Source organism: Thalassophryne amazonica, chromosome 18 (genome assembly GCF_902500255.1).
Source record: "Thalassophryne amazonica chromosome 18, fThaAma1.1, whole genome shotgun sequence".
In the NCBI taxonomy this organism is placed as follows: domain Eukaryota; kingdom Metazoa; phylum Chordata; class Actinopteri; order Batrachoidiformes; family Batrachoididae; genus Thalassophryne; species Thalassophryne amazonica.
The window spans coordinates 64,217,057-64,237,773 of record NC_047120.1 but is presented as its reverse complement, the minus strand read 5'-3'; the positions used below and the strand labels follow the sequence as shown (position 1 = coordinate 64,237,773).

Below are 20,717 nucleotides of genomic sequence, written 5' to 3'. Positions count from 1 at the left end.
ATATATATATATATATATATATATTATATATATATATATAATATATATATATATATATATATATATATATATATATATATATATATATATATATATATACACACACACATATATATACATATATATATATACACAGTTTTTTTTAAATGGTCAACATTTTCAAAAACTAAAAACACGAATTCATTCAATGATGAAATTTTAATATGCTGTGGCAGTATTAAAAAAAATCTGGTTAGAAACTCCACTGCTATATCTCCAAGACATTTCCATGCCTCCACTGGAATGTCATCTGGGCCAACTGCCTTTCCACTTTTCATCCTCTCCCTAGCTGCCCTCACTTCATCCTTTCTAGTAATCTCTTGCACTTCCTGATTTACTTTCTCCACATAATCCAGCCTTTTCTCGCTCTCATTTTCTTCATTCTTCAGCTCCTCAAAATATTCCCTCCACCTTCTCAACACACTGTCCTCGCTTGTCAGAACACTACGATCTGCATCTTTTACCACCCTAACCTGTTCCACATCCTTTCCAGCTCTGTCCCTTTGTCTGGCCAGTTGGTACAAATCCTTTTCTCCTGTTACTATTCAACTTCTTGTACAGCTCGCTAAATGCCTTTTCCTTAGCTTTTTCCAGTTCTCTTTTTGGCTTACACTGCATCTCCTTGTACTACTGTCTACTTTCTTCATCTCTCTGACTATACCAATTCTTTTTCGCCAACCTCTTTCTCCTGATGTTTCCCTGAACATCTTTGTTTCACCACCAAATCTCCAGTCACAATTTTGTTTCCCTTCACATTTTTGCTCCTTTGCCTGCTCTTGTGATAAGCAATATTTCTGACCCCCCATTTCACAAAAACAAGTTTTCTCAAACTTGATAGCCTGTGTTAGCAACTGGTAGACAGTGTATAGTGGAGCAACCACTGATTCTTTTTTTAAACTCCGTTTTCATAGAGTGGTGCAAAATGCAAAAGGCAGCGTAAGCATGTCAGTTTTGGGCTACTGTGTCACCATGGCAGCCTCCATGAGGGGGCGCACTCCCATGTAAATATGATGGACTCATTCTAAGCTCATGAGAACATCAATTTGTTGTAGGTAATTTGCTTTAATAAAAATATGGATATGAATGCTATTTTCCCCACTTCTGATAAATAGCACTAAAGCCTGCACAGTGTAGCTTTAACTCATGCACTTGTTAGATGGAGGACTGCAAACAGAGAGGTGGACCAAATTCAATAATTCAACAATAAGAAACCTAAATAACCCCACCCCCCACCCCAACCCAAAGAAAAACCTCCACACAGAGGTACATAAACAACAACAACAACAGCTTCTGTCCGGATTGATTTAAAAATGATATATTTTCCGCCTTTAAATCAGAAATTTAGAGATTTTAAAAAGGCAAAACTTTGGAGACAGATTCAAATGGTCACAAAAAATCTATTCAGCTGTTCCAACAGACACATACTTCACTTAACTCCAGAAACAGAAGAGCAAAAACAGTGCAAAAAGTTAAATCATTGAATGATTTGTGAAAACATGTCTAGTATTAGAATATGCCTGCTACTTATACTGCAAACTTTTCTTTTTTTACTTTCACTTTTGATACACTGTGTGCTTCTTACCCTGTGTGCTGCTATACAATGCTGCTGGAACCTCAAGGGATCAATAAAGTTCTATCTAATCGCTAATCTAATCAAACACAGGGATCTGATTACTTTGGCAGCGACATGCTGAACAACACACAGTGAAGTGTTGCTGAAATGGCGCAATTTCCTGAAATTATCTTGAAAAATAACGCTTTCAATTTACGATGTAATGTGGAAGGTGGGTCGAGAATCTTAGGAAATACAACTTTTTCAGTTGCAGATGAGAAATTCTGATTTCCCCTTTGCCGCAGAATGCAGCAATAACCTTCACCTTCCTCTGTCAGTTAGTTGACGTAAACATACAAAACATTATAGGTCACATTTCTGATGTGGCCCAATGTTAGCAGCATTACTTGGCCCCCAGGCCTCTGGTTTGGCATCAGATACAGAGACTTTGGAATGTATCAAACTTAACTGAAACAGACAGAATTGTATCATCAGCAAAAGGTCAGACTTTAGAATGTCTGAAACATAACTGCAATGAACAGAACTGTATCATCAGAAAAAGGTCAGACTTTAGAATGCAACAAATGGCTGCAGAAAGCATTGATGTCGAAACACTCTGGGTTTGAGTCACTGTTCCACAAATTTGTCAGGATGAACAGTGTCACAGGAAGAGCTGGTGATAGGGCGATAAGACACAGCAACTGTTACAGCAGCATCTGTCCTCAGAGATGGAAATGTGGAACATTAACATGCGGTCTGTGATATCAGCTGCTAATTAATCCTCATCAAACTGGATGAATTATTGATGATAAAGACTGGACAGAGTCAGTGATCCACTTTGCTCAGGCTGCCGTGCTGTAGGTAATCCAGTCTGAGGCTAAATAAGGAATGGAAAGAATGTGTTCCAGTGATAAAACAGGCTCCTGGATAGTAAAAACTCAGAGATAAAGAAAACAAAATGTGCTATGAAATAAAGGCATCAGACTGTGACTCAGAGGAGACAACTAACCCTCATCCGCTTTATGATTTGAGGCTCACCAGCAGCCGCTCCACAGCTCGTCCAGACTTCAACGTCAACATTCTCCTGAGAAGTTTGCAGTCGAGCTGCTGCTCGTGTAGTGTGACTGTGTGGGCGGAGCCAATGTGAAATCAGCAACAGCTGCTGGAAATTAGTCAACCTGCCCCGCCCCCCTTTCCCACAGCGAGACAGAGACCCCCACCTCCACACACACACACACACACACACACACACACACACACACACACACACACACACACACACACACACACACACACACACACACACACACACAGAGCAGTAAAGGAAACCTTGCCTTTATAGTACTGATACACAGTTATAAACCAGAATGGCACTTGTGACTCTGCTGCACCTCCAGCCACAAACAGAAGAATTCTGACTCCACCAAAACATAGTTGTGATGTTATAATGAAGGATTCCCAATGCTGATTTCTAAAAGCCAAATTATTATTATTATTTTTTTCCCAGCAGGAGGGGCCTAACAATCTCACACCCAAGTTGGGCATGAAAACGCACGTAGCGGTGATGTGGAGAGTAACAACTTCCAGATCCTGCAATCCATGCACCGTAACTGACTGCCTGGTCACAGGCAGGCAGAACGAGCCCGCATCTCTGCCCCACTCTGACACTCAGCACAGGGGCCCCTCAGGGCTGCGTGCTGAGCCCTTTTCTCTACTCTCTCTGCACGCACGGCTGCTTTCCAACTGACACTATCCATCTCAACACCCAGGATTTTCAGCCCCATGAAAAGAAATCTTACTGGGCCACCCCTATATTATTTTGTCAGTATTATAATTGTGTTAGGGGCCTCTCTGGGCCCCTACAATCCATCTCTTTATTCTCCCCTTTTTTGGCACCCCTACCAACACCATAGTGAAATTCGCAGATGACATGACAGTGGTGGGACTGATCACCAAAGGTGATGAGTCTGCTTTCAGACAGGACATTCAAAGGCTGACAGAGTGGTGCACAGAGACCAACCTGACCCTCAACATTAAAACAAACAAACAAAAGAACTGATTATTGATTACAGGAAGAAGCAGGACACCCACACACCACTTCACATCAACGGGGACAGGGTGGAGAGAGTGTCCAGCTTCCAGCAGCTTGAGGTTTCTTCCTGAAAACCTCAGAGGGACTTTTTCCTGACCACTGTCGCCTGTGTGCTTGCTCTAGGGGTTGGTAAGGTTAGACCTTAATTGTGGCAGCTTTGTTGTGATTTGGCGCTATACAAATGAGATAAATTAAAATTATACTGAAAAAGTGTTTAAAAAAAACCCCAAAACAAACCCAAACAAACAAACAAAAAAAGCAAAAAACAAGAAGCACTCAGAGAGCGCAAACATCCACCAAGGCCATAGTGTCACTGATGTCACATGGAATACCCTTTGGCAAAGAGACTTATTCCACGTCGTTTCACGCATCTACCGTCATGTTTCAGATTCAGTGGTTAAACCTTTAGATCTTTAGCAAATGTATTTATAAAGAGAAACTGCATGAACTACACGGTTTTTTTTTTATTTTCTAATAAGTTTATTCAATGAGGAGAAACAAATGCTAAATTATTGTCGTGTCGTAAATTAATTTTTGTTCAGCCTTTGTGGCCCGTCTACATGAAGTTAGATGCAAAAATGTTGAAATTGGCCCTATCCTGCAATGATAAAGAATCCTTAAAAAAATTACTGGATCCGGATCATGTTCTGGATCATTACCAAAATTTAATGACTTATAAGTTAGGCCAAGAGACACCCCTGGTAAAAAATTTCATTGAAATCCGTTGAGGATTTTTTGAGTAATCCTGCTAACAAACCAACCAACCAACAGATGTGACCGAAAACATAACCTCCTTGGCAGAGGTAACAAACTGGACGCTACACCATTGTCTTCTGTAGGACACTTACTGTAATTAGTAACAAAGGTAAACTATAACATTCAGTAATAATAATTACAACAACAATAATAACATACATACATAGCAGTGACATCAGAGACCACAAACTGGATAAACTTACATTATTCAGCGAGAGGTGAAGATGTGAGCGAAGGTCCCTCCACAGCAGCTTCTAGACACCTCTGCAAATATTTTGTCAATGCATCAGTCCAGGACAGACGTCGAGTAGATACCTGTTACCTTAAAGCAAAAACATGTAGCTGCAGCAGACAGACTGCTGCTTGATGTGGTCAACATATTATCTAGTTGTGATCATGCATTACTAACAGTTACGCAGTACTTACTGGCATTATGAGGAAATTTTTGCTTTATTTCAAGCAGCGTTTTTTTTCTTTTTTATGTTAGAAAAGACTACATACAGGTAAACCTCATTAACTTGCCCAAGTTGGGGTCCACAAAAATTGAACCACAAGTTATCTGAAACCGTGAGCTGAGGTTGACGAAAAACATAGTAGTCTTTATAAGGTACTCTAAATTTTCAGAGTCCACAAATTGACAGAGAATAAAACCAAAAGGAGAGTTACGCATACGCGAGGTAATGGGATTCACCTGCACCTCTACACTGGAACCTCTTTACTGCATCATCTTTACTCCTCTTTCTGAAAGCCACACCAGAGGGCTTAGGCGGCCTTTTCATGATGACAATATCAATATGAAAATTCAGTAAGGTGTATCTATATGTGTGTGTATATACATATCTGCACCAAGATACAGCACGAGGAAAGGGTTCCAGTGGGGGCTGCAAATTATTACGATGATTTATTGGGGTTTTTTGTTTGTTTTTTAGGGCTTGCAGTAGTGGCCACGTATATCGCCTATGCCAAGACCCAGTGTGGCAGACCGAACGGTCCACCCCTAAAAATCGGTCCGCCTTTTGCATCTGCGCATGCGTCATTTCGGACCACAGCAGCACGTCTAAGACGGAGTCTGTTCACTCAAAGCAATCAAATGGATTAATGGAATTATTAACCAGCAGATGATAAAGGTCTAACCTCTTAAATCATTCTAAAGTCAGTTTTAAGCAGAAATGAGGTGAAATTGCGTGACACTTTGAAATATCTGACAAGCAATGAACGCATCAGCTAGCAACTCCTTTAGCCGTGGTGCTCTGATCGCTTCCGCTGCCTTTTATGCTGAAATAATGCTGAATTTATGTGGAAATTATTGTTGTACAAAAGCTTCAGATATCTGTCGCTGAGATAGATGATGACTGGAGAGCAATTTGAAGCAGAAACGAGGTGTTAATCCCTGAACCGCGTCATCAGGGGGGACAGATTTTTAAGGGGGCCGATCAGTCTACGACACCGGCTTTGATCATTAAGTAGGGAAAAAAAAAAAAACCTCGACTCTGCACCTGGTTTTTGATGCGTCTCTTTCTGCTGCCACACAATAGCAAAGCGTCAACCCTGCGCCTGACCACGCCTCATTCTAAGACCAACACGCCCACAGGTGCACTGATGAGCGTGCGTGCGCATTAAGACTGACTAGTTTTTGTTCTTTCGCAGTAAATGAATTTGAGCAGATTCCCGATTTAAATCCAAATCAAGTGTCGGAATTACGCCACTTTTGGGAGTTGGCGACAAAGCAATTTGTGCTCGTCTCTGTTTGTTGTAGTTTTTTTTTTATTATCTGGGTTGGTTTGTCTAGATCAGAGGTCTCAAACCGGTTCCAGAAAGGGCTGAGAAAGTGCAGGCTCCACCCACTGCACCAGGTGACTTTACTGATTAACTGATTCCATCTGCTCAAAGTGATATTAATCAGTGAAATCACAGGGTGCAGTGGGTGGTTGCAAAGAAAACCTGCACCTTCTCGGCCCTTTCTGGAACGGGTTTGAGACCTCTGGCCTAGACATTTCACCATATGAGCTCAAGTTTCCTAAAAGACAAAGAAGAGCCAAATGTTTGATTCCAAAGTTCAGAGATCCTGAATGCCATCAGCTGATGAGCGGGGCGGACCTCACTTGACCCTGCAGATGGCTGTTTGTTTTTGTTTTTTTTAATCACACGATGCTTCTTTCGGGCACAAAAGCCATTTTTCCTCCCAACTCAGCTGGGCCTCCGCGACAAACGAGATTGAAGAGTCAGTGTTCCTCTGCAGGGTTTGGTTTCCTGTGTGGAAAGAAAAGCAAAATGCTGAAAGAGGAGACGCATTTCTGTACGCGCCACCGATCGCTTTGGCAGCGAAGCAAACCAGAGGGTGAAGAAGAAAGAAGAAGTGGGTTAGCTCTGGACATTATTCCAGATGTAAAGCTGCAGCATTCCGCCGGCACTGCAGACATTCACACAGACCGTTACATCGATTTACGAGAATGTGTTGAAAAATGAAACTTCATCACAAATAAACCAGCTGAACTGAATTGTGGTGGCACTCGTCAGACTCGTCACATGTGATGAAGACAGAACATGGGATGGGAGGGTGGGGTGCACATGGAACAAGCAAACATTTGTCTGATTCCCAGTGAACAGAGAGCAGGAAGGCCGTTTTCTTCCCTTGAGACAGTCTTTTGTTTATTATTCTTTTCTGAGGACGGTCATTGAATTATCACAGTTTTGGACGATGAATATCAAGAAAAACAGCACGAAAACAATGTAATAAGAAAAAAAACAGTGCATTTAAGAGCTGTGTGTTTGGGCACAAAATGAGAAAAAAAAAAAGCAAATAAAATGAAAATAAAAACAATTTCAACACAGAGTATGTGACTTGCGTCATTCAAGGTCAAACAGGAACTGTGGCACAAAAATGAAGCTCGGTGATACAAGAAGGACGGCAGGAGTAATGTTAAAACTTCGCCTACAAATCCAGAGTGAAAGCAACTCCAAGGCTAAGATTTAGGATTTAATTTTAGCCGTTTTTTTTAAACACTTCACACTCTGGAAGGGAGGGGGGGAAACAAACAAACAAACAAAAAAAAAAATTAACAGTTTACTCAAACTGCCATCTTGCAAAAGTGCCAAAATATTTTCTGGAGAAACAAAATATTTGGACAGATATAATCTCTAAATTAGGCACACAAGTCAATGGAACCAAATATGGCCACCATTTTCAAAATGGCTGCATGTGACAGTGGAAATTACACTGCTACACAAATACACAGAGGACCAAACGTTTGTGTCGATGTTCATCCAAATCTACCACGAGGGTTGTGAAAGAAAGTGTAACAACAACAACAAAGTCCTGTCCACCCCACCCCCCAAAATCCTTCAGTTTGTTACGTTTACGGTTGCAAATGTTCAACCCTAAAGTTTTGACTCTTTACAGGCCAGACGAGGTTGCTGCCTTCATATTTTGGGTGCAAATGTTTGGTAACTACTACAAAATACTAATGGAGAGAAAAAAAGGTTGGAAGTGGATTTAAATATTTGCCAACCACACGGTGACTGATGTGTTCCATAAAACACGCAGACTTCATGAACAATTTACCTCCATGTCAGAGAAACCTGACAAACTTTAACGGTTAAATAAAATAAAAAGTTATGACCAAGACATATGTTCTAATAAAAGAAAAGAAAGAGATTAACTTTGTCAAAGTGTGAATGTACAAAGGTCGCTCACGTTTTCTTTGCTATCGTTCAGTCAATCACGCTGTTGTGCCAAATTACAAAACTCTTCAGTCTCTCTTCAGCGGCTTTCAGAAATCCCATAATGTGGCTTTTCACATCATGTTGCTGCTGAATAATGACCTTTATTTTACTTTCTGGCCCCCAAACAAAAAGGAAATTCTGGCTGAAATCTGAACCACAAAGACTTTTTTGTGTGGCAGACAAGCTTCTAAATATCTTTATACATTATAGGGATTAAGAAAGAAAGAAACAAACAAACAAACAGAAGGTTGTGTGAAGAGACGGCGGCTCATGAGAGAAAATGGAGAACAGTTAGTTCACGTGTGTGCACGACCCCAGCCTTGGTCGAGGCCCCATTTCTCTCATGGATTTGGATGCGTTATGTCACAGCATGGCCCGGATAAACCTGCGCGGCTCTTAGCGTGTGTTGGGTCACACGGATGCACCCCCCCCTCTTCCTTGCACACGACTCCTTCCCAGCCTCGCTTTCTAATCCTTCCTCATTCCTCCACCTCCTAAAGCCGGCCTCTTTTCTTTCTCACATTCAGAAACACTGGAAACTCATTTTTGTGTCAGTTTCCTTTCAAAAAAGGCGTTACAATTTGGCTCGATGGTACCAACCTTTTCTAAACTAAGATCACTTCTCAAATAAAAGCAACAATGTTCTGGCTGGAGTTTAAGATGACAAGAACAAGAAAAATGTTACTTAATGCAATATCCACCTCATGTTTACTTGTGTACTTTGTGCAAAAATGGAGGATTAATAAATCAATCCACCAGAGGGCAGATAAATACTTTATCGCCTCAGCAGAATATATCATCATGGTGCTTTAGGTACTAGTTCAGATGTTGCCATCCTTCACGGCAGTGAGTTTATCTGGAGATTTGTGCCATTTTTGTTTTGTTGTTGTTCAAGATGAGCATTTCCTTCACTGCATTCCTCCCATGGTTATAAAGATTCTGCCATTTTTGTTTTGTTGTTATTCCAGCCGAATATTTCCTTCATTGGATTGCTCCCACAGTTATCAAGCTTCTGACATTCCTGTATTGTTGTTTAAGCTGAATATTTCCTTCAGTGCATTGTTCCCACAGTTCTAAAGATTCTGCCATTTTTGTGTTGTTGTTCAAGGTATTTCCTTCATTGCATTGTTCCCACAGTTGTAAAGCTTCTGACATTTTTGTTTTGCTGTTAAGATTATTATTTCCTTCACTGCATTGCTCTCAATTATCAAACTTCTGACATTTTTGTGTTGTTGTTCAATGTGAATATTTCCTTCATTACATTGTTCCCACAGTTATAAAGATTCTGTCATTTTTGTTTTGCTGTTCATTTCAATGCTTCTGTGACTGAAATGCTGATGCAGCTCTGTGGACACATTGTGCTAACTAAGGCACATAAATGTTGAAATAAACCGACACACATGGCTGCTTCCGCATCATTAAAACCAACCACACACCATACAACCTGTTTTATGATTTTCCTCCAGTATGATAGAGATTGACATGTTGATCACGCTCGAAGTGTTGGTGACCACAGCGGTTTACACGCACGGTAACTTTAGTCTAAAGCCTGTGTTAGTTCATTACTTCGGAGGTCCACCTTTGGTTTAAAGCCCCTTTCAGACATACAATTACCACCATAATGATGAAAGAACTGGATGTCTTACCAGCAGTCTCTCACAGCTCGCTTCATTTATTAACACAGTCACACTGGAGGAAGTGTCGCTGCCACGAGCAGCGAAAGTAGCTACACTGTGTTCAAAGACTCACCGGATTCACATGTGTGTATGACATCATCACAAAGCAGCACAAGTTTCTGAACTCGGCATGCAAGTGTACTGTAATGACTCGTCTTTGTCTGTGCACAAAATGACTTGGAAATGTGAGATTATTTCCCAACACTTAATGGGAATATCCCTGAGACGAGTGTCTCCACATGTTTAGTACTTGGAGCAATTCGGTCAAAAGTTAAGGTCATCAAAAAAAGAAAACGCGTCAAGCCTCTGATGGCTTTGATTTATGTATTATTTTTACTTAATTATTTGAAATAAGTTTACTAAATATAAGATAATTATGGGAGAATCTACTAATAAAGCAAAACTAAAATCACTTGCCAAAACTTAAACATATTTGTTTGGGTGGCGGGGGAATGTTATCTGGATATGATCTGTCGGAAAACAGCACTTCAAGCTTTTATCTGGTGGATTTCATGTTATCACTTTTCTATGTCATTATAATCATTAAAATCTTTTTAATTGCAACTCAAAGTTTGCTTGAAGGCTGGTGATGCTTGTGGTTCTGAAATGGGCTTTAAACAAAAAAAATTCTACAGCAGGACTCACTCCTTTTCCCCAACCGCTCTGTCTTCCAGGCGCCTACACGTCCTCCGTACCCTCTAACTTTATTCTGAAACCCGTCTTGTAATTTCTAACCTCTCTGTAAACATGCACTTTTGGTTGAAGACGCACATGTCAGAGATTTACAGATCCTCAGATCATCGCAGACCCGGAGAGGTCACTGGGACAAAACACACTGACTCCGCCTATTTAAAAAAAAAAAAAAAGGGGGGGGGGGTTGAGCTGGTACAAGTTATGAGGAGGGTTATGGGCTGGCTGTAACAACCCCCACATTATCCCTCGCTCCTCTCCAGCAGTGCAGGCCCGGCCGGGCTGGTGTGGAAAACATCTGGAGCCGCTAACTGTGAGGAACATGGCGGCATTCCAAAACTCCCACAATGCTTGTGGGTGGGCGTAGGGGATGATGATGATGATGTGGTCACCAAGAAGAAAAAAAAAGAAGGCAGAAACAGTAGAAGAATGGGTAGTTCATAAAGGTGGAACAGCCACCTGGTCCTGGGGCTTTTAAAATCGCATGCGTTCCCGATTCTTTGCCGCCCGGGAGAAGACTAGTCTGTGGCGACGCCCTATGCTCCGCCTCTAAATCCAGCTGTGTAGTTTTCAAATGAGGTAGGACAGGGTCCAGTCACTTAACAGAGCTTCGGACATTCCACAGGTTGGGTCTTGCTGGCAGGAACAACATCCAAAGTAAAGAACAAGACCCTGGTGTGAGGCCCAGTTGGTCAGTGGGGGGAAGGGTGGGGGGCGGGGTGGATCCAGACCTTCCTGTCACTCACTTCTCAAGCTTCCTCTGCTTTTCCAATATAGCCTCGAGTTGACCCGCCCTCTTCAGAGCAACCTATCAGAGACGAGGGAAGTGTTTATATGTGCTGTCAATCAACTGGCACAAGCCTCATAATGTTCACATGGCAAACAGCGCCCCCTGCTGTTATTTCATACATTTGATGGATGAACTCTACGTGTACACATCAATTCATCTCAATACTTTATAAGCTATAATGTTCATCAGCATAATAAAAAAGTGGCCTTTGTAACTATGACCTGCACAAAAAATATGTACATTTTTAAATACACTTTTCTTTAATGACAAAAATTTTCATCCTATGATGTCAAAAAAAGAACTGATAGTGATAAAAGACTATTTCCCACCTCTGTTGCTGCTAGCATAATGCTAATGTTAGTGTGCTATCAATATGGAAATGTGCAAGTCATGGTTTGTTCTTGCTAGCATGCTAGCAATTGGTTTGTTAATGCTAATAGTACCATATGCCAACAATAAGTCATGTTTGCTAATGATAGTGTTAGCATGCTAGCTATGTGTTATGTGTGCATCATGATTTACTAACAGATTTTAGGGGAGGTGATGGGCTTGAGACCAGAGATTCCTCAGTTCAAATCCCAGCCCGACCGGAAAATCACTAAGGGCCCTTGAGCAAGGTCCTTAATATCCCAGTTGCTCCCGGTGTGTAGTAAGTACCTTGTATGGCAGCAGCCTGACATCAGGGTGAATGTGAGGCATTATTGTAAAGCGCTTTGAGCGTCTGATGCAGATGGAAAAGTGCAGTCCATTTACCAACGTAATGTATTAATATGCAAGCAATGATCTGTTAATGCTAGCACATCAGCAATGCTAAGTTTATGTGAAAGATAGGGTTTCTTAATGATGACATTAGCATGTTAGCAATATGAGTTATGGGCTTTTGAATGCTAATGCCAGAAATGTGTGAGTCATGTTAGCTTACACTAATATTAGCAATATGTTGTGGGCTAAATGTTGCTAATGTTCACAGTAGCAGCATTTTGCTTGAGGAACAGTCGAAAGGTGGCTGAGCGATAAGAACTGAAAAAGGGCTGTTCCTGCAGGTGGTACAAAAAGGATGCTTAAAGAACAAATTGACAAAGACGTCTCACTCACCTCAAGCTGCTTTCGTAGGTTATTAACGGTTTCTTCCTTCTTCAAAATGGCCGACTTCACCCTGGGCAAATCACAGCAGCAAACAGCCGCCGTCAAAACATTTTATTTTCCCGCCAATTCTCCCACTTATTTATTACAACCGTACTGCTGTAACTTGACTGTACCGTTGCTGGACCTCGCCCAACTCCTCTTCCTTCTCGGCAGTGAGTCTCTCAACCTCCAGCCGTAGCCGCGCTCTGGCCTCCGACACCTCCGCTTTCATCTGGCAGTTCTCCTCCTCGGTCCTCACCAGCTGATCTGCAAACTCCTGCCTTATCACCTCTGCCAGGTTGTGGCGCTCTTCTGCCAGCTTGTCCCGTATCTGAAAAACATGAGGAATCAGGAACTACGTGGCAACTTTGACCTTTGAGCCAACACAATTAGTATACTTTTTTAATGTTACTGGAAACCATGACAACTAAAGGCGATCTTGGGCCGTTCTTTTCTCAACCTTATACAGTGTATTCTAGCTTCTCAACCTGTCAGGCCAAATACTCAATGGAGGAATCTCATTTCCACCGCCTGTATCTACAATCTTGTTCTTTCAGTTGTTATCTAAAGTTAACGACCAGAGGTGAAGATAGGACCATAAGTTGACTGGTAAATCGAGAGTCTCGCCTTCTGGCTCAGCTCTTTTGTCACCACAAGGGTCCTGCACAGCAGCCACAAAACATCAGATGCCGCCCCATTCGGTCTATCAATCTCATGCTCCAACTTACCCCCCATGCATGAACAAGACCTATGTTTTCCTATTATTGATACTACTTTTGATTGCAGCAGTGTTTGTCCATTCATGGAACTCTCTTTCTACAAAGAATACCTGTGCAGAACACAAAGCCCGCTGAGATATTTCGTGTTTCTGGGCTACATAGATTTAATTCCACTGAACCTGATGAAGGTGGTGGGTGACCTTACAGGAAGGAGGCTACCAGAATGGGGAAACAATTCTCCGACCTTCTGAAAAGGAGGAGCTTACCTGTGTGACATTTTCCAGTTCCTGCTCCTTCTGTCTGAGCACACCCTGCAGTCGGAGCAGCTCTTCCTCCATCTCCATCTGTTTCTTCCTCAGCTCTTGCTGCTTTTCTACAGCTGCCCTCTCGGAGCGCTCCAGCTCTCGCTCGTCAGCCTCGTGTTTCTCCCTCAAACGCTTCACCCTGCCAACGTTTAGAGAGCATTCGCACAATGAATCGTTTACAATCAGCTGATCACGTGGATGCAGAATGAGGGACTTATTAAAACCTGTAACAGTAAAACTCAAGACTGGTTTCCTTTTGACAAAATAAAAGCGATTGCTTATGCTGCATTTACACATAGCGACGATAAGTCACAAATGCCACGAAGTACACATTCTTGGCCGATGATCACGAATGTGATGATTCAGAGCAGAGGCGTCAGGTGTCCTCAGGAACCGCTGCAACCTGTTACCACACGTTACAATTAATAGCACATGTTGCTGGTGAATTATCAGGAACCATTACGCATGGTCAAGAATAATGTTCCGTGTTGTTGCGCGTAACAGTGCATCCTTATGTTCTGTCACGTTGTGAATGAGGCAAATTGTCTCCACACACACACACACACACACACACACACACACACACACACACACACACACACACACACACACACACACACACACACACACACACACACACACACACACACACACACACACACACATTCATCCATCAGCTGCTGAACAATTCAGATCGCTCCAGTTTGCTCCTCAAAATCCAAAGCAGAACAACTTTGTGACTATATGCTTAGTTGGGCTCTGTGCCATGGAGTGACACAGAGAGGAGGAGGAGATGGAGAGAGCCAGATGTGTGGCTCCACGTGGCTCTCGTCTCGCTCATTTTCCCAAACATAAGGCACATGCAGCAGGTGTAACAACTGCAGGAGCGTGCTGATGAGTACTGGAATGAAACTTTTAGCCGACTTGACGTCACTGATCTTCTTCAGCATACTGCAGCAATTAAACTGAATGCGGCGCAGGGTTTAATTGTGCACACATCAGAGAAGAACACTGTCACGCTCTATTAAGGATGACTAATCAAGACAGATCAACACGCTCAGTTGCGACCTCCACAACATGAGGCGAAATGAGGGTGGTGCGTGACATTCGTGGAAGATTTTTTTGACACCCAAAAATATGCTCCATGAAAATCACGAATGTCATGCACCAACATACGCTATGAAGAAACCTATTCAGATGCGTTAAGTCACATTAAGAATGTCAGGAATGTGCCAAGAATGACGCAAATATGACGTTCGTAATGCGTCCTGCCTATGTGTAAATGCAGCATTATGGTTTGTTTAAATTTAGTAAAAATAACTCATCTCCGTAGTGGGTATTATTACCCTACCTCCTGTGCTTTAAACAACACAACTGAATGCTGCTCAGAGGCCTGTTGTTATGGTTACCAAAGCTTGCCTCTCTGACCGAGAGCCTTTTGTAATCATGAACCAGAACACGGTTTGCGTTAAGGCACACCTGTTGTCACACGTCCGCTTACACTCTTCTTTTTCTTTGCTCGTCTCCGCCTCTAACGTCCAGATGGCGAGCTCGATCTCTTTGTCGCGTTCTCGGCGCAGTTGCTCTCTGAGCTCATGTTCACGGCTCAGCAGCCTCGCATCCTGGAGACGACAAAAACATGAAAGCAGTCCTGTTGAGTCTTGAATGCCTTTGTAGATAATGGTTTGCTTATTTAGACGATGTTCCTGCACATTGTTCCTGGTTTCTGTTCCTGGTCACTAACAGTCCCTCAAAGTCACATTTGTGTCACACTTTGTTACAAAATTACTTCTCAGATAAAACAGCGACTTTGTCAAAGAGCTGCTTTGGAAAGAGTTACATTTCAATCAGACACTGCAACCAACAGGCAGTTAAACAGCGACAAAATGAAGTTTAAGGAGATTATAGCAAGAAGTTTTTTAAAGTTATGTGTTCAGGTCATCTTAAGATAAGGTACGCCATCGTTCATCTCGTATGGGGAAATGTGCTACAGTAGCACAAAATGAAACGTGCAAACAGAAGGCAAACACAAACACTGAGGCTTGTCTAATCACTATAGAAACGCAAAAGTACTACGTACAAATATTTAAATACTACGCCATCTGCAGATGTTTTATTGAATGAAAGCAAGTTAAAGTGTTTAAAACATTCACGGCACTGAAGTGGAGACAGACGTCTGAAAAATGCGAACTATCATGAAGATTCAATTTACTACTGATTCATTCATGGCTTTGTCCATTTTCAAGGTCTTCAAATAATTCAAAATGCTGCTGCTAGAGTTCTGACTAGATTAGATAGAAATGTATTAATCCCTGGAGAAGACTTCCTCAGGAAAATTGAGGTTCCAGCAGCATTTGGACAGTAGCACACAGGGTAAGAAGCACACAGAGTATCAAAAGTAGAAGAAAGAAAGAATTTGCAAAAAGTAAATACAAACACAAATACCAGAACTACTGTCTTACTGGCTACAACTGCTCCTCTCCTTCCCGTCCTCTGTCTTCCTGTTACTTCTCCTCCCCTGAGTGAGGAGTTGTACAGTCTGATGGCCTGAGGGACAAAAGAGTTTCTCAATCTGTTGGTCCTGCACTTGGGAAGGAGCAGTCTGTGGCTGAAGAGGCTCCTCTGGTTGCTGATGACGGTGACTGGCATCATCCATAATGTCCAGCGGTTTGTCCAGTGTTCTCTGCCACCGTCACCAGAGACAAACCAACCACCTGATCAGTTTGTGCAACCTGAATGTGTTGTTTTTGGGTGTGCTGCTCCCAGCACACCACGGTGTAAAAGAGGATGCTGGCTACTACGGACTGGCAGAACATCCACAGGAGTTTCCTGCAGATGTTAAACGACCGCAACCTCCTCAGAAAGTACAGCCTACTCTGTCCCTTCCTGTACAGATGGTTGGGGTGGGTTGTCCAGTCCAGTTTGGTGTGCAGCCACAGCCTGAGATACTTGTAAGACTCCAGCCTACACCTCAACTCCCTTGATCAGAACTGGTCGCAGTCTTGGTCTGGACTTCCCAAAGTCAAAGACCAGCTCCTTTGTCTCAGATTTTAGGCTTTTGTTATGAACATACAAAATCCTTTATAGACTAGCGCCTCCTGTAAGAAGTTTGCCACCCGTCTGAGTCTGGTCTGCTTGAGGTTTTTTCCTCAAAACCACCCGAGGGAGCTTTTCCTTACCACTGTTACCAACGTGATTGTTGGTAAGGGTGAGGGTTAACCCTTGTGAAGCACCTTGGGGTGACTTATTTTCTGATTTGGCGCTACGTAAATAAACTGAATAATAAAGTGCAGAGCAGGTGCAAAGAAGATTCACAGGTTTGTGTTAACAAACCTCCTTTTTCTTGTAGTTTTCTTCCCACATCTGTTTGTCGATGTCCAGTCGTTCTTTTAACGCCTTCATCTCTTCCTGGTGACAAAAGACAAACTCACAGTGAAATCTTCGCTGTCCTGATGACTGACTGAATGCTGAACAAGGATTCTGAGACAGACCAGTTTGAAGACACGATCAGGCTGCTGTATCACCTGGTGTCTCCTATCGTGCTCCTCTCGGGTTTTGTCCAGCTCCTCTCTGAGGACTCGTACAGCCAGAGAGTTGTTCTCCTCCAACTGTTTCTGCAGATCCTCTAGTTCGGCTCGCTGCCTACAGGGAAAAACCAAAAGGTTTAATTATTTGGCTTGACAAAAATGACCATTTCACTAGGTTTTGTGGAGATTTGTTTGGTGAGGTTTCACCTCAAGGAGTCCTCAGCGGTGTACATGACATCATTATTGTTACCTTGTTTGTTTCATTAATAAATCGATTATGTCACATCAGCAAAATTATGTCTAGTGACAAAAGCATTTGGAGTCACTGTGGACGTGACAATAACAATCGGACGTTGCCACTATGAAACTTTTGTTTTGAACTGACAACCAGTTGAATTAAATTCACATCACTGATCTTTTATCTCGACTTCATGTGCGTCCTCAAAACCATTCATCTTCCACAGAAGACATTTCTTTGTTTTTGCAGATCCTGACTTTGACATTACCGTGCAGCCAGCTGAGTCAGCCTCTCTTTCTCGTCAGCCACCTCCTGGTAGAGACGCCTCCTCTGTTGCTGAAGCTCCTCCTCCTGAAGAAGCTTCTCCTGTCTGAATCAAACACAGAGACATAATACATCTAAAAGCTGTTTAACTACAACCCCCAATCAGAAAAAGCTGGGATGGTATGGACAACACTTGACAAAGGTTTCCCAAATTAATCTCCCCTTCTCTGTGTAGTTATATCAGCTATTGATGAATAACTCTTCTTGCAATGTAGTCTGAGGGATCGTAGATCATGAGTCGTCATCTTAGGCTGGTGCTCTTGTCCTTTACACACTGATATTATGTACTGTAGAGGGGAGACATATGCAAATCCCTTCCAATCTTTGTTTGAGGAACATTGTTTTAAACAACTGAATAATTTTCTCATACATTTGTTGACAAACTGGAGATCCTCTGTCCATCTTTGCTCCTCATCGTGGATACTGTTATTGTACCAAATAGTGATTACATCACCTGTTTGAAATATCATTATTTAATTTGGGAATTTTTTTCAACCTCATTAATAGCCCTCAATTGTCCCATCTCAGCTTTTTTTTGGAATGTGTTATAAGCCTTAAATGCAGGAATCCATGTATATTAACCAATAAAATGATGAACACACAAAATATGACATATCTTGGGCTCATACTATCTACAATGAAAAAGAAATTAAAACAAACAGAATAATTACTTTGGGGGGGAGTAATTACATTTTCCATACCATTTCCACGTTGTCTAATTTGGGGTTGTATGACACACACAAAGTCGCACTTATTAAACCTGAGCTAACAGAGTTTTATCTGCAGTGGAAACTCATTATCTAACCCAGTCTGTGCAAACAGACTGAGGATGAGCAATAAAAATGATTAATGTTTCAACATCACGACACCATCTCTGTGAATACCTCAGTCGGGCTAGCTCCCTATCTCTCTGATACAGCTCCTCCTTCTCCTTTTCCAGTTGTTGGTGGAGCTCCTCCACCTTGTGGACGTATAGTTGTGCTGCCTTGTCCTCAGCCTGCAGCAGCTCTGCCTCATGCAGCGTTTGTAGCTTCTTCAGATCCTGCTTGTGTTTCAAGATCAGTTTCTGAATTTCTGGCTCCAGACCTGCGTGTCAAAAAGACAGATTCCCGTGCAACAGAACTGTCGTGTTCAGATTCCACTCTGTCGCCATCTTTCTCATTGTTTGAGACAATGCAGATAAAGTGTCTTGTCCAACAACATAGACAACTGGCGAGATCAGCAACTGCATCCAGGTCTAATTACTGGGAGCCCAACTCCTACCCCATATGTATTATGACAAACTAAACTTTTTTTTTTTTATCTCTTCTTAGCTGAGTTTACTGTACCTTTAACAGTAATCTCTTTGATCTGCTTGCTTTTCTCTTCAATCCATTTCTCACGGCGGACCTTCTCCTTGGCACTCATCAGATCCTTTAGCTTCTTGATCTCCTGTGGATGGAGGAGGTGAAGGAGAGAAGGAGGTGAATGACAGTGGGTGGGTGTATAACGCATCACTACTAATAACTAGGACCTCGTTAAGCTGGAGTCACACTACATGATGTTAAAAAAAAGCAGATATTGGACAGATCTGAGGTCAGTCTGAGTCTGACCTTCTAATCAATAAACTGTTCGGATCACAGATCACTAAAAGATGGACTGACTCGAGAAATAGTTTAACAAGGTATATCCAAATAGACAAAAGTTCTTTTTAATACAGAAACTCTAATTCATACCGGGCCAATCGCTGCACAGATAATAAGTTAACACTTGAGAAATTATTTTCACTGTCCAGCATTTTCTTAAAACTGACTGCACACAAAATAAATTGCCAATCAAGGCATGACACAGCTTATCAAGCTAATACAGCAGCTGCAGGAAGCGCTGGCGACTGGCATGTTGGTTTAAAACTGGTCATTCTTCACAATATACAGTAGTGTTCAGAATAATAATAGTGCTATGTGACTAAAAAGATGAATCCAGGTTTTGAGTATATTTCTTATTGTTACATGGGAAACAAGGTACCAGTAGGTTCAGTAGACTCTCACAAATCCAACAAGACCAAGCATTCATGATATGCACACTCTTAAGGCTATGAAATTGGGCCATTAGTAAAAAATAAAAAAAAGTAGAAAAGGGGGTGTTCACAATAACAGTAGCATCTACTGTTGATGCTACAAACTCAAAACTATTATGTTTAAACAGCTTTTTTAGCAATCCTGTGAATCACTAAACTCGTATTTAGTTTTTCATGATTTCTTCACATCTGCGAGGCATTAATTTTGTTGGTTTGGAACCAAGATTTTGCTCCTTTACTAGTGTGCTTGGGGTCATTGTCTTGTTGAAACACCCATTTCAAGGGCATGTCCTCTTCCTGCATAAGGCAACATGACCTCTTCAAGTATTTTGACATATCCAAACTGATCCATGATACCTGGTATGCGATATATAGGCCCAACACCATAGTAGGAGAAACATGCCCATATCATGATGCTTGCACCACCATGCTTCACTGTCTTCACTGTGAACTGTGGCTTGAATTCAGAGTTTGGGGGTCGTCTCACAAACTGTCTGCGGCCCTTGGACCCAAAAAGAACAATTTTACTCTCGTCAGTCCACAAAATATTCCTCCATTTCTCTTTAGGCCAGCTGATGTGTTCTTTGGCAAATGGTAACCTCTTCTGCGCATGTCTTTTATTTAACAGAGGGACTTTGTGGGGGATTCTTGCAAATAAATTAGCTTCACACAGGCGTCTTCTAACTGTCACAGCACTTACAGGTAACTCCAGACTGTCTTTGATCATCCTGGAGCTGATCAATGGGTGAGCCTTTGTCATTCTGGTTATTCTTCTATCCATTTTGATGGTTGTTTTCCATTTTCTTCCATGCGTCTCTGGTTTTTTGTCCATTTTAAAGCATTGGAGATCATTGCAGATGAACAGCCTATAATTTTTTGCCCCTGCGTATAGGTTTTCCCTTCTCCAATCAACTTTTTATTCAAACTACGCTGTTCTTCTGAACAATATTGTGAACATCCCATTTTCCTCAGGCTTTCAAAGAGAAAAGCATGTTCAATAGGTGCTGGCTTCATCCTTACATAGGGGACACCTGATTCACACCTGCTTGTTCCACAAAATTGATGAACTCACTGACTGAATGCCACACTACTATTATTGTGAACA

At 41.9% G+C, this 20,717-nt stretch overlaps 1 protein-coding gene and 1 long non-coding RNA gene across 3 annotated transcripts in view; one reads left to right on the top strand and one right to left on the bottom strand.

Moving 5' to 3' along the window:
* Positions 1 to 1,597: 1,597 nt before the first annotated feature.
* Positions 1,598 to 18,992, top strand: LOC117530802. The gene is made up of 3 exons (XR_004566451.1): positions 1,598 to 1,608; positions 13,083 to 13,089; positions 18,875 to 18,992. It is a non-coding gene; the product is annotated as an uncharacterized LOC117530802 (long non-coding RNA).
* cep131 (centrosomal protein 131) overlaps positions 10,999 to 20,717 on the bottom strand; it is a 39,700-nt gene continuing 29,981 nt past the window's right edge. The window contains exons 21-30 of one of the 2 annotated variants that reach the window (XM_034193733.1): positions 18,885 to 18,987; positions 18,441 to 18,642; positions 17,501 to 17,602; positions 16,959 to 17,109; positions 16,801 to 16,875; positions 14,947 to 15,089; positions 13,429 to 13,606; positions 12,578 to 12,774; positions 12,414 to 12,474; positions 10,999 to 11,336 (exon numbers count right to left, since the gene is read on the bottom strand). In XM_034193733.1, the coding sequence (XP_034049624.1) occupies positions 11,271 to 11,336; positions 12,414 to 12,474; positions 12,578 to 12,774; positions 13,429 to 13,606; positions 14,947 to 15,089; positions 16,801 to 16,875; positions 16,959 to 17,109; positions 17,501 to 17,602; positions 18,441 to 18,642; positions 18,885 to 18,987 (1,278 nt within the window). In that variant the 3' untranslated portion in view covers positions 10,999 to 11,270. The remainder of the gene's footprint in view (positions 11,337 to 12,413; positions 12,475 to 12,577; positions 12,775 to 13,428; positions 13,607 to 14,946; positions 15,090 to 16,800; positions 16,876 to 16,958; positions 17,110 to 17,500; positions 17,603 to 18,440; positions 18,643 to 18,884; positions 18,988 to 20,717) is intronic. The other variant, XM_034193734.1, reaches the window with a different exon arrangement.